Consider the following 12,803-nt stretch of genomic DNA (forward strand, 5'->3'; position numbering starts at 1 on the left):
CCACTCTAGCTGTTTCCTAGCTTTGGTTTGTACAGTACCAACCCAGGGCTTTGGTGTAAGTTACGTCTTAGTTTCCTATGACGACTCAGGGTGATAGAGAGGATGTGAGTATGTCTCTGTGGATCCATCAGAAAAGGCAGTACAGCTCCAGAAGGTGGCCGGGCTTGGCACCAGGATCTTGAAAATTTGAGGATGGTTTAATCAGGCTGTATTTCAAGAGCTCTGTCCCAGAGTGTGTGGTTGCAGCTCACCTGGGAGCCTTGGTTACCTAAAGGCCAACCTCTCCCTGGCGGCTAGGAGGAACACCCACCTGCTGCAGATGGACACTTCTGCTGTTCCATGACTTTGAACAGACATAAAAACAGATTTTGGGTTTTTTGTTGTTGTTGTTTTAAACTACTTTCATACTTGATATACAAGATCTCTTATTTTCTCCACCTGCCCTTGCTTGCTGAGTTTGAATTCCTCACCTTCCCTTAGTAAAGATGCTGTTCACAGCGGTGATGGTGACTTGAAACCTTTGTTGATTGGTTAGGGTTCAGACCCTGGGGCTGCCTGCAGTTAAGAGAAACATTAAGATATGTTGAGGCTGAGAAGTTTATAAACTGATGACATGGCCGCTCTAAGATATGGTTCATGGGAACATTTTTTTTTTAATTGTAGACATGAAGGAGAGACCCACCAGAGACATCTGGAAGAGTCAGAGCAGAGAGGGAAAGTAGCAGACTGAACACGGACAGCAGACTGGGCCGGGCAATGAGAGAAAAGGGTGGGGGAAGAGCGAGAGAGGAAGGCTAAGAGCAGATCAAGAGAGGGCAGGGGACCAGGAGAGGGCAGAAGAGAGGACGGACGACAGAGAACACCGCTGAACTGGCAGGGTTATGAGGAGAGTGAGTAGCTGTGGAGAGGGAAGCCCATGAGCTGGAGAAGTTTGGGGTAGGGGGAGGTGAGAAGAGCCAGGCTGCCAGGCTGGACTCTGAAATGTGTAACAGGCCCTTGTGACACTGAGGGAGCCCGGAGGCCAGCGTGCACTTTGGTATGCTAACAGACACTCCAGATAGCCGTTTGTCCCGTCTGCCTGTGATATGGGAAATGGCTTCTTTGGTTGAGAGAACCAGCTTCACAGGCTCCTGAGATGTGCTGGGTTTTGTCTAACCACCAGAGTTTGGGGAAATGGAGTTTCTTTTGGACCTGACAAGAAGGACCTGGAAGATAGAGACTTGACGGCCCTGACATAGTCATCTGTCTTTTCTAACCTCCACATTTTATGTCTAAGAAACATAAACAAAGTCCCTGCCTAGCACTGCTTAGAAGACATACGTCTGCCTGGTCTGTGATGTGTTTGGTGTTAGTTTGTTAAAACAAGAGCTCTGGGGGGGAGAATGGACTACTATGATAAAGAAGGTTGAGTGGGTTCAGGAAATCTGAAAGATCTGTTCCTGGAGCCTTGGGACTCAGGAGGAGGCTTTTCTGAAACTGAATGTGTAGGCCTGTAATTTTAACACTGAGACAGGAGAATCGCAAGTTTGAGGGCAGCAGGTTGGGCTGCATAGCAAGATCCTGTCAAAACAAAACAAATAATAAAGATAAGAAATGATGGCTAAAGTCTGTGGATATAGAATCAGAAACTGTTAAGAATCAGGTGCTTGAGGCTGTAGGAGAGCCTAGGAAGGCATGGAGCTGTGAAATGCCAGCAGTTCTGTCCATCCTGACCTTTGACCCCGGCTGGGCAGAGATGTGGCTGGAGTGGAGCTTGCTACTGCAGGGGTGAGGGCAGTGTGCCCACCTATGAGGCTCAAAGGATTTGGAACATAACCAGTTGCAAAGTGCAGATGAGGTCCATGGGGATTACTGGAGGAGGCCGTAGAGAGAAAAGAGAGGTGTGGCTTCCTGTCAAGTTAGGTTAGAAAGGCTTGTGACTACCACTAGGTCATAAAGAACTTCAGGAAACACGTGTTTGTTTTTTCTCCGGTTATGGAAACGAATAAATTGGAACAAATAAGAATTTACACCTATAAGTCCTTAGCCTATCTAAAGCAGTTCTTGGACTATCAGAATTTAGGGTAGAATTTGCTTCTGGTGACTAAACCACGGGCTATAGCAGATTCGGTGTCTAAGCTTGTGAGTAGATGTGAGTTCAGGTTTGGATTCATAGCTTCTCAAATGCAGAACCAACTCCCTGGGCATAACTCATCTGGTTTCTAAGTTGGATGACGTCACTTCACAGTAAATGATAACGATATGTAGGCTGCATGCTAGCTGGTGACCCTCATACATGGAGGGTTGGAACTTATAGGTTCATATGCTGGGCTGCATGTGGCTAGTGACTCTTCTTAGTGTGTTAATCATATGCTCCAGAAAGTCTGATGCAGAGGCTGTGGCTTTGCCAGAGCCCTCCTGCACTTGCTGAATCCAGTTGTCAGACTTGCATCTGTTCGGCAAGTAGTGGAGCTTCTGCCACATGATGGACACATTACCAGGCAGGGCAGGCCTCTGTCCTTGTGAAACCTCTGGCCGTGAGAGGGACTGCTGGGGGCCCTTCTATCTGTGGCAGAGGTCAAGTGCCATTTGTTTGTTTGTTTGAGACAGGGTTTCTCTGTGTAGCCCTGGCTGTCCCGGAAGCCACTCTGTAGCCCAGGCTGGCCTCGAACTCACAGAGATCCGCCTGCTTCTGCCTCCCGAGTGCTGGGATTAAAGGTGTGCGCCACCACCTCCCAGCTTGCCATTCTTGAAGTCAGAGCTCAACTGCACACTGCAACAAGGACCAGCTGTCCTGGTCCATATTTAGACATATTTGTGAGTAGTCTTCCATAGACTTGTCTTTACCCATGCGCATGTGCAAAGGCCCACTCACAAACTGGCATGAGCAATTTCTTCAACACAAGAGATACATTTTTATGAAGACTTACTCACACCAGACTTGTGGCCATAAAACAAGCACAGACCTGTAATGATGGTGAAATCTCAGAGAATGGCTGTGCCCTTTTGGACTTGAAAACCTATGACCAGCTCTGAGCCAGGGAGCTCTGGTTGAAGTGGGCAGCATCCAGTCCTGCTGGGAGGTGGACAGCTGGCAACAACCCTGGGTGGAAGCTGCTGTGGAATGAGGTTGGACGCTGGTGTCCGTGGCTGTCTCCCACACAAACCTGAAGGTCTGCGGAAACGCCCAAGCCACTTGGTTGTAAATTTTTAAGTGAAGGGGAAGTAGCAGTTGAGTACTGAGCGATATTAGGGACCACGGTAGGATGTGGTTATTTCTGTAGCTATTTATAAATATGACATCATAAATACTGCTTTGTAGTCATTTGTTGATGAACTCTACTTCTCAACTCTGTGAAGCTGTTAGGACAGAGAGCAATTAGTAGACGTGTGTAGGACTGGAAGTACCCATGATGCTTCAGAAGAACCTCCTGGTATGACGAAACTGGCTTTGTATCTATCTGTCATTGTCACGTGAACCCTGAAGGCAGCCACTTTCATCGACTTAGCATTTGTTCCCGCGGGGTCCTGGTCACTGTTTCCCATGGTCTGTTTTGGTCTTGATCACAAAGTAATTGTACAGGTGGTCAAAGAAAGGAGCCAACGCTTGCCCTCACGGTTCTGCTTCCACCAACTCGGAGAATTCCTGAACACATTTTCCTGAAAGGGGTTTTCAGTGTCTGAGAATGTCTTTGGCTGGCAGTCCTCACGGGACAGTGGGGATCAGAGGGCAAGAAAGAAAGCATATTCAGGGTGCTTCTGTTCAGAGAGTCTTCTGGAAGTTTGCAGACATCAGCGTTTCATGCCTTTCGGTAACTTTAGCACCTTTCCCAAAACTTAACAGGCTTTCTGATAAATTATGAAACCTTTCTGAATATTGCTGTCTTACTGTACTCACCCTCTTGGAACCTAAATATAAGGTGTTCCCAGGAGCAGTCTGCTGACTTTGGAATGATGATGCATGGGCCTGGGCCTTTGAATTGCCTGGGAGGAGGAGTGTCAGGCTGGTAATGAGCAGTGGCAGTGGTCTGGGGGCACTGGGGGGTCAAGGCAGGAATTCCTGGGAACTCGGGGCAGAGCTCTGGAGGCTACAAAAGGATTAAGCAGGTGTCTTAGGAATTTAACGAAAGAGAGAAGTTGATTATTAGTCTTAAAAAACTATGTGCTGCATCTGGAGAGATGGCCCAGTGGTTGAGAGTACTTGCTGTTCTTACAGAGGACTGGGGTTCAGTTCCCAGCACCCACATGGTGGCTCATAGCTATCTGCAGATACATAAAAATAAATAAACCCAAAATAACAATTTATATAATATGTAATATACCTGCATATTGATATGTTTCTGAGTTCTCCATACCCAAGAAAAGCAAGGGTTGATTGCATAGGAATATGATAAAGCCATTCTGAAAACACATGTGATTTTGACCTGCTATTACACAAGAGATGTGTGTACACTGAAGTGACAGATAGGATTTCTGTAATATTTACTTGAGTTTTAAAATACCCTCCCAAATGAGGCCAACAAGTCCCAAATGAAAAAAAGAATGACAATTTTGTCACCACTCTGTGCTTCCTGCAAAAAGTTCCTACTGCACCAACATCCGAGAGGTGGGGTCACATAGGGTAGGACTTGGAGCTGTGGCCCCTTTAGGCCAGGCAAAGGTGACACCTAGTGCCTTGTATGTTACAGGGCTAGGGGAAAACTTTATAGACAGTCTTCTCCTTTTTCCAGAGCAATGTGTGCTGAATTTTCTTCTAGTGATATTTTTTCATGTGCTACCCCCCACCACCCAATTTCTCCTAAACAAATCCTCTGATCGGGATAGTGGACAGCACAGGACATTAGCAAGAATTAGAGAATTAACTAGATTTGGAAAGCGCCAAGGGCTTTGCGAATTAGAGGGTGGTGTTTCTTGGGGACCTTGTCCTCTCAAGCATGAAGGGAATGATGGGCGGGCAAGTCTGGAGGAGCCTGCTTGCAGAACCCTTCACCAGGCTAGCTGGGTTGGAAGCTCTGCTTCATTGCCTTGTAAACAGGGAAGTGAGGAGGCTCCCAGTCAGCAAGCCTGTCTTTGCTGAGAGGTGGCTGGCCTTGAGAGGTCCCACACATTCTCCTCTCCCACCCCCACTAGTGGAAATCCAGCACCAACCGGTGGATGACAGTTGTGCTGTCTTTGCCTGTGGGAGTCAAGAACCAGGGTTGCTGTCTAGTTAAATAGTAAGCATGACCCTTGCCCTGCAGCCTCTGCCCTGTACCTACTGAGACGGTTCAGGGGTGTTGTTTAAATACTTTGTCCATTATCGTTGAGAGGTCACTGGAGTGTGGGGTGCCTCCCGCAGGCTGGCCTCGAAGAGACCTCATTTATGTCGAGATCTAGTGTTGCTGAAGAGCAGTTTCATCCTGTCTTTGAAGAGAAGTGTGTGTTGGTGGGCTGCTGGGAAGCGGCTTGTCAATCAAGTGGCAGATGTCAGGTGCAGTGCTGGGAGAAGGACTCCGGAACGGGACAGAGGTGCCGCCCTTCACCACCAGGACAGTGCTTCTGTTTGCTGCCATTCTCCTGGGACAGCTTGAGCGTTACAATCCGAGCCTTAGGAAGTCTCCTGAGAAGTGACGTGGCCCCTACCCTTCCTTTATTCTCTGTTTTTCTTCCTTCCCTCTGGTTTCTTTATCTTCCTGGGTTGCTTTTTACTTATGTTCCTGTAGCTACCCATTTTATAGATTGAGATTATCGAGGCTACAATGTCAAGTTGGACCCCTTTACTTCTAGGAACTCCTCAGGGACATCATTTGCTATACTTTATATATCAAGATAGGTCAGAATAACTCACCACCATGGGTTCCTGCTTGTCAAGTACTGGCAAGAGCTTTAGTCTCCAGAACTACCTAAGACATAGATGCTCCCTGTTTTTCTATCCCTGCCTTTCCCCATTTCTGCCCTCAGGGGGGAATTTTGAGTTTTTACTTTCTAATTTAGCCTAATTCAACCTCAACTGTATTTACTAATTCGATGTATAGAAAAACGGATCCCAAAGGGACCCTGTAGATGTTGGAGAACGTACTGGTAGCTATCTCTTGAGCACAGCCTACTCCCCAGCCAACCTTCTTTCTGCAGGTTATGTTGGGAGGCTGCACTTAAGACATTTTCCATTTCAGTAGCAGCCGTTCCTAGAACCGTATCTGTGGACCTGGATAACCTAGTAATTAGAGGCTCTGTGTTGTGGCACATATGGGCACTCTGGGCTCCAGCTGTTGGCCTGCAGAGTGCAGTCCGCCTTGCTGTAGGTTTGTGTAACTCGGGTGATGAATACCCAGTCCTTACATACAGCATTTTTATTCAGGAAGAATGGGAACACTCTCGCCCATCCAAGATGAAGATCCATTTAGGGGAATCTGTGATCATTCCTAGAACAGATTTCAAAGCATGGCACTTGTCGCTGCCTAGCGCCCCTCCCCCATTTCGCTGCCCTCTTCTCCAGATCATAGCCTTTCCCTACAACTGAGTGACAGGGGGACCTCTGGCCCAGTTCCACCTGTCCCTTCTAGTTCATACCTCTTCCTTGGCATCCTCTTACTGCTTCCTTTCCAAGCCTTTGCCAATTAGTTTAGCTCTAATAATTAGACCCATAATAAACACCTTATCCTTGGGATATGGTGTCACGATGATGGCTTTACTAGGAGTACAATGAACTTCTTCAGGGTTGGTTGGATAGCTTTGCCTCCATCTTTCCTCAAGTCCTGCAGCTCAGTTAACACCAAAAGCCTAAGCCTAACTAAAGAACGACTTAGCTAAAGCTTTGTTCTACAGTGACCCTCTAGAGCAGTTTTTGGAGAGTTGGGAAGTAGACCGAGAGGCTCATCCTGTCTTGAGGGTTATGGTCATCACTCAACTTCCCTTGGACTCAGAGCCTTAATTCTTCCCTTTTCTCTGTTAAATGACAGATTTCATGTGGCACGTGGCGTGGCTGCCCTTGCCCCGTCCCCAGGCCACACTGCCCGAGACTGAGCGCACATAAATCCTTTTCTCCCTCCCACAGCCCTTCTACACACTGCACTTGTGGTAGGTTTCTCTCTATAGTGCTGTCCTGCTCTTCACCACTCCCCAGCTTGGGACTTGTCCCTGGAATCCTGCTTCTCAGACCGTAGGGCTGGCCCAGGATCTCTTGACAGTATTGTTGAAACCCTGATTGCTGGGTCACACCCTCAGAGTTTCAGGTTCAGCCTACTTCACTCCCTTTCCCAACAAATGGCAGTTGTCCCCCAGTCCATTTTTGTAGACCTGGTCTCTAAGATGTAAGAAATATTAAGTATGAGTCTTTTCTCCTAAATACTGTAAAACTTTCTGTCTTCCCCACCTTTTAAAACTTTCATGAAAATTTTTAATCCCCGCCCCCAACTGATAAACCTTTGTTTACACAAAGGCCTCCTGCTGCGTTCCAGGATTTTATGACCTTAAGAGGACTAGCCAATCAAATGAGGCCATGAGGTCCCACTCCCGCCAATGGGGAAAAGACAGAGTCCCCACCTCCCCAAGTGCATTTTGTGTGTGTGTGTGTGTGTGTGTGTGTGTGTGTGTGTGTTCACTCTTCTGAGTGTGACCTCCTGGTCAAGAGTAAAGTTTCCCTTGTCCAGACACTCCAGTTGGGATGATGGTCTCTTTCTTTGAGACCCAGAACTTATTTCTAACAAAGACAATTCTGTTAAGTCTGTGCCCCTCAGGGTCCAGACCTACTCTTGTCTGTCCTTGTTTGTTTAGATTGGCCAATATTCCTTGGAGTCTTTGGTCACTCAAGGACAAGATGTCTTAGTTACTTCTGCACTGCAGTGGCCACAACACCTGAGGCGACTTCCTAAGGGAAGAAAGACTATGGCTTCACAGTGGGAAGGCATTGTGGAGCACTCAGTTCATGATGGCTGAAGAAGTTCCTGTTTGTGTTCCCACAGATAGGAAGCAGAGAGCCAGCCAGAAACAAGGGACAAGATACACCTTAAAACACCTACACCATCACCAATGGCTGTCTACTAGGCCCCACCCTTGGAAGGTTCCACAGCCTCTCTTAATAGAGCGACTAACTAGAGAACACGGAGTCAAAGCATGGGCCTGTGGGGTAACATTCCAGATTCCTACCATAGCATTCTACCTCTGGGCCCTGAAAGCTGATGACCATCTCATGACATAAAATATATTTAGTCCAACTTAGAATCCCACAGCCCTCACAGTTCCGTCACTGTCCAAAAGTCTGCATCCAGAATCTTTGCTGAGACCCAGAGCAGTCTTTTCGCTCTGAGCTCCCAGAAAATACAGAAACTATACACTTCCAGCATACAATGACACAGAGTAAATACTGCCACTCTAAAAGGGAGGGATGGTGGCATGGCAAGGGCCGTGTGTGTGTGTGTGTGTGTGTGTGTGTGTGTGTGTGTGTGTGTGACGGTAGGACCAAAGCAAGGCCCGCAGCCAGCAGGGCAAATATCGCATCCTGTACTTCTGTGTCCAGCGTGAGAGGCACATGTTGCCATGATGTGCGCCCCAGTGACCTTGAGAAGCACCTCACATTGCCACAAGTGACACATGCAGCCTCCGTCCTGGGACGGCTCTGTTCTGTGCTTACAGCTTTCCTTGACAGACAGCCTGAGTTCTTGTCCTCGCCGCCATCCTGGAACTCCATTGTACCTTAGTCCTCGCCTTCATAGCTTCATCGGCAGACCTCTCGGGGGCTCCCTGCAGCAAATCTGATGCTTATATACATTGCCCTGGTTCCCAAGATTTTCTTAAACGTCTTGGTGGAAGCTGCCATGATTCCATGATTGTAGCATTCTGCCCGCCCACACAACGAGTACCACCGGACAACACAACATTTCCACTGTCAGCCTGGGCAGCCGCTGTGCCTCCTTGCCCTGTGGTCACAGTTGCCTCTGGGTTCCAGTTCCAAAGCCCATGCCTCCTTGCACCATGGCCACAGTCACCTCTGAGTTCATCCTCTGTTCTGTTGGTGGACGCAGTTTCCTTTTGTCCTCTCCTTCCCGTTGGCTTTGTCTAGCAGGGCAAGTACTTATGAGTCTGTGAGCAGCTTTTATTTATTTATTTATTTATTTATTTATTTATTTATTTATTTATTTTTCAGTTTTCTTTCCCCAAGATTCATTCATGGCCATATTGTCTTAGCTACCATGGTCCTTCCGCTGACTTAGTGTGGAGTTCCACAAAGCTCATTTCCTAGTGAGATCTGAGCTTGCTTTACCCAGCAGGGCTGCATCAGAGGATTGTTTGACCATGTGTGTGGTTACCAGGTGATTGGAAGGGTCTACACTTGGCTGAGATAGGGGGAGGTCTTTTGCTCCACCCCTTGGCATTCCTTTAAAAACCCTTTAGAGGAGACAGAAGGGACCGGTGGATAAGGATCCAGGCCCTCCCGAGGCTATCTTGTGTTTCTGTCTCTCTCCCCTCTATGTTTCTATCTAAGTCTCTTATCCCTCACCCCTCTAGAGTACCCTGGGGGAGGAAGGTGAGGGCAGGCCCCCCATAACTTACATTAGCACATCAACAAATTCTGCACTTCTTCATTGAGCAGCTAGTCACCGCATAGCAGTTAGGATTTATTTTATATCCGTCTGATGAATAGTAATCGCATATATGGAAGGTGTACAGTAAGTAAAATAGGCTCACAGAATCTCTTTTACAGTATCATGGCCACCATTCTTTACCAGTGTATTTAGTGTCCACCTGAGAATTGCTAGGACAGGAGAGTGTGTTTGTACCACAAATAAATGACAAGGCTGGGGGGGGGGGGATAGGCACGTTGGTTAACTTCACCTCTGTAAAGGAGTGATGCTGTGGGCTTCTGCTAAGATCCTCCTCGCCCCTGTCCTCCCCAGGGTACTGACGGTGCTCGACGGTCCGCACTCCTCGACAACGACAAGCTCTTGGTGTACATCTACGACGATGTCCGGACACTGTACGATGGCTTCCAGAGGGGCCTGCAGGTGTCAAGTAAGCCCGTAGCTGCGTGCGTGTGACTGACGCTTGTTTCTCATGAGGAACGAGCAGCCTTCCTTTCAAAGAGGCCCATCTGCCAGTCTTTCCCGTGCCCAGCATTGTTCGTGTTCCGCCTCCTTCTGTAACCTGTCAGTCTCAAAGCTCATAGGACCCTGCAGATGTCCTCTGTCACCAAATATGTCCTATATTTGATGGAGAATCACATGTACTGTGCTCCAGTGTTTCCTATAGTTTTAAAAAAAAAAATGTTTAATTGGCCCTGGCCCATCATTTTTCAGGCTTCCTGGGCCATTAACATTCTTATTTTGAGAGAAATGCTAACTTTCAAGGGAAGCTGCACCCCATCAGAAACACCCTAGAGAGCCCTTGCTGTCCAATCACCTGCCTCCCTCCGTTACAGCCCTCTCTCCAGCTCCCCACCTTGGACCGGTCCTCAAGCGAGAACACTGCTGGTCCCTCCCTTCACGGCTTCATGCACTTCCTCTTTCCAGATCACAGTCCTGCGCTTTCCACACTTCTCTCAGTGTTCTGGACATGCTGGTACGCTGGTACTCTTTTTTTTTTTTTTTCTTCTCTGTGTAGCTTTGGAGTTTGGAGCCTGTCCTGGATCTCACTCTGTAGACCAAGCTGGCCTCGAACTCACAGAGATCCGCCTGCCTCTGCCTCCTGAGTGCTGGGATTAAAGGCATGCGCCACCGCCGCCCGGCGCTGGTACTCTTTTGAGACCCTGTTGCATTTCAGTGTTTCTGTTAAACATCTTCTGAGTGTGTCGTTTTCACTCCTGTGGGGCCTCTCCCCCTTTTCCTCTTAGCATCTCACGTCTGCTTCTGCAGTGATCCCTCACTGTGCGGAGGTGTTCCTGCCTGGCATGCCCTACCTTTTGCTTTTCAGCCTGTGCTCCCCGAGAACATGTCCTTCCATTTTGCTCTCCCCACAGCACTGACCAGGACCTGTCTACACTGGATACTCAATCAATACATTGTCCATGAAGGAAGGCTCTTTCCCGAGATTCCGCTATAGAAATAGATCTTAAGATCCATACTCTAGCTTCTGTTTTTTTGCCACTGGTAGCTAGATTGGGACCGTACAATCAGGAACCAGGGGACATTGCGTTCTCTGTGCCCCACAGGACATGTGTACACTTAACAAGTACCTGCTGTTTACTGCGACACTGGTGTGGTCTGATTACTCAGCCCATTGTGTTCAGCCGACTAGTCCTATAAAAGGCGCATTAGCCCATGGTAAAGAGAAAGCAAACCTCCTTGTATGTCATTTATGACATGAACTTTTGGACATTGGCATCAAGGTCTGAGCTCATCTACGACAGTAAATCTCCCTGAGGTAGAGCAGGCCAGCATCAAGCTACATGAAAATCTATGTTGTAAGTGATGCACACAGCCTTTCCTCTGTAAGCAGAGCGGCGTGTCTGTAGGAGTGTGGGGCCGACTTACCCCGGACCTCTGGCACGCAGACAGCTTTCTGTCCTGTTGTCAATTGTCTGATTGGAAAATAAGAGGTTTTCAATAAACCACAGGAAAGGGAAATGGAAGCTTTCTTCGTACACACCGATTAAAGGCAGCTGCTTTTTAAGTCAACGTTTCCTCTTTTCCTCTAAGAAACGTTTTATCCTAAACTTTAATTTTCTTAGGATATCTCAGGATTTAAAAATTATAGAGGAGCACAGCCCAACATTTTCGTAGACGGTCAGAAGTTTGTTCAGTGGCAGGAGAAGCTAACCTAGAGCTTTTTTTTTTTTTTTGGTTTTTCAAGACAGGGTTTCTCTCTGTAGCTTTTGGAGCCTATTCTGGAACTCACTCTGTAGATCAGGCTGGCCTCAAACTCAGAGAAGGATCCACCTGTCTCTGCCTCCCATGTGCTGGGATAGCCTAGAGCTTTTTTAAACCTCATTTTAATTTTTTAAAAATTATTTTTCTGTGTATGTTTTGCCTGTGCATCTGTTACATGAAGTGCCCACAGAGGCCAGAAGAGGGTGTCAGACCTTCTGGAACTGGAGTCAGAGATAAACTTTGGGTGCTGAGAATTGGGCCTGGGTCCTCTGGAAGAGCAGCCAGTGCATGTAACTGCTAAGCCATCTCTCTAGTCCCCTCAAACCTAATATTTTTAAAATTCACCTAGCTGCACGTTGGTGTCACCTGGGGACACTTTTTAAAATTCTAAAGCTCATGCCCAGCCATCCAGTTACAGCAGATTTTAGCAGTAGGGCCTGGGAATGGGTATTTTCAAGTTTGTCAGTGAGCTTCTTCTTAACCACAGCTCTAGAGCTGGGATCAGCGTGCTGTGTCCATAAAGACCAAACAGTAAATACTTTAGGCTTTAAACGTCTGGGGCCACAGACTCTCTGCAGCTTCAGATGCAGGCGGATGAGTAGGTAAGGCCGTGTTCTACTAACACTGCTTCCAGAAACAGCCATTGGCTCATTGTGACCCTTGCCTGCACTTCGCCTGTCTCAGTTCTTGAGGAATAAAATGACATCGGTTCCTGTAGCTGAGGGGTCTCCCCTCAGGTGATGGGGAGCTGCTGCCCCTACCGTACGCTCCCAGCCTGGGTTAGGGTACTGTAAACGGAAGTGAGTCTGGAGGAAGGACCGTTTATGTCAGGTCTGCTGTCAGGGAACTCTCAGGAGCCCAGCTCCTGTCCTCCCATTTTCTCGATGGCTGAGTGACACTTGAATCCATTTGCATACCACACTCCTCTAGGTATTGACCTAGGTATTAGCACCAGGCTTGTCACAGCCCCCGGGGAAGCCATTCTCCTGTCTTCCTTGCCAGTTCTGCAGTGTCCCCATACCAGATCAGAACACCTTTACAAAC

The 12,803-nt window shown here is 47.8% G+C and overlaps 1 protein-coding gene across 3 annotated transcripts in view; it reads left to right on the plus strand.

Moving 5' to 3' along the window:
• Nucleotides 1-12,803, plus strand: part of Acsl1 (acyl-CoA synthetase long chain family member 1) — a 66,243-nt gene that overhangs the window by 24,040 nt on the left and 29,400 nt on the right. For all 3 annotated transcript variants that reach the window (XM_059244913.1, XM_059244914.1, XM_059244912.1), the window contains exon 3: nucleotides 9,852-9,966. In XM_059244913.1, coding sequence (XP_059100896.1) covers nucleotides 9,852-9,966 — 115 coding nt within the window. The remainder of the gene's footprint in view (nucleotides 1-9,851; nucleotides 9,967-12,803) is intronic.

This window comes from Peromyscus eremicus, chromosome 17, assembly GCF_949786415.1.
Source record: "Peromyscus eremicus chromosome 17, PerEre_H2_v1, whole genome shotgun sequence".
Taxonomy (NCBI): domain Eukaryota; kingdom Metazoa; phylum Chordata; class Mammalia; order Rodentia; family Cricetidae; genus Peromyscus; species Peromyscus eremicus.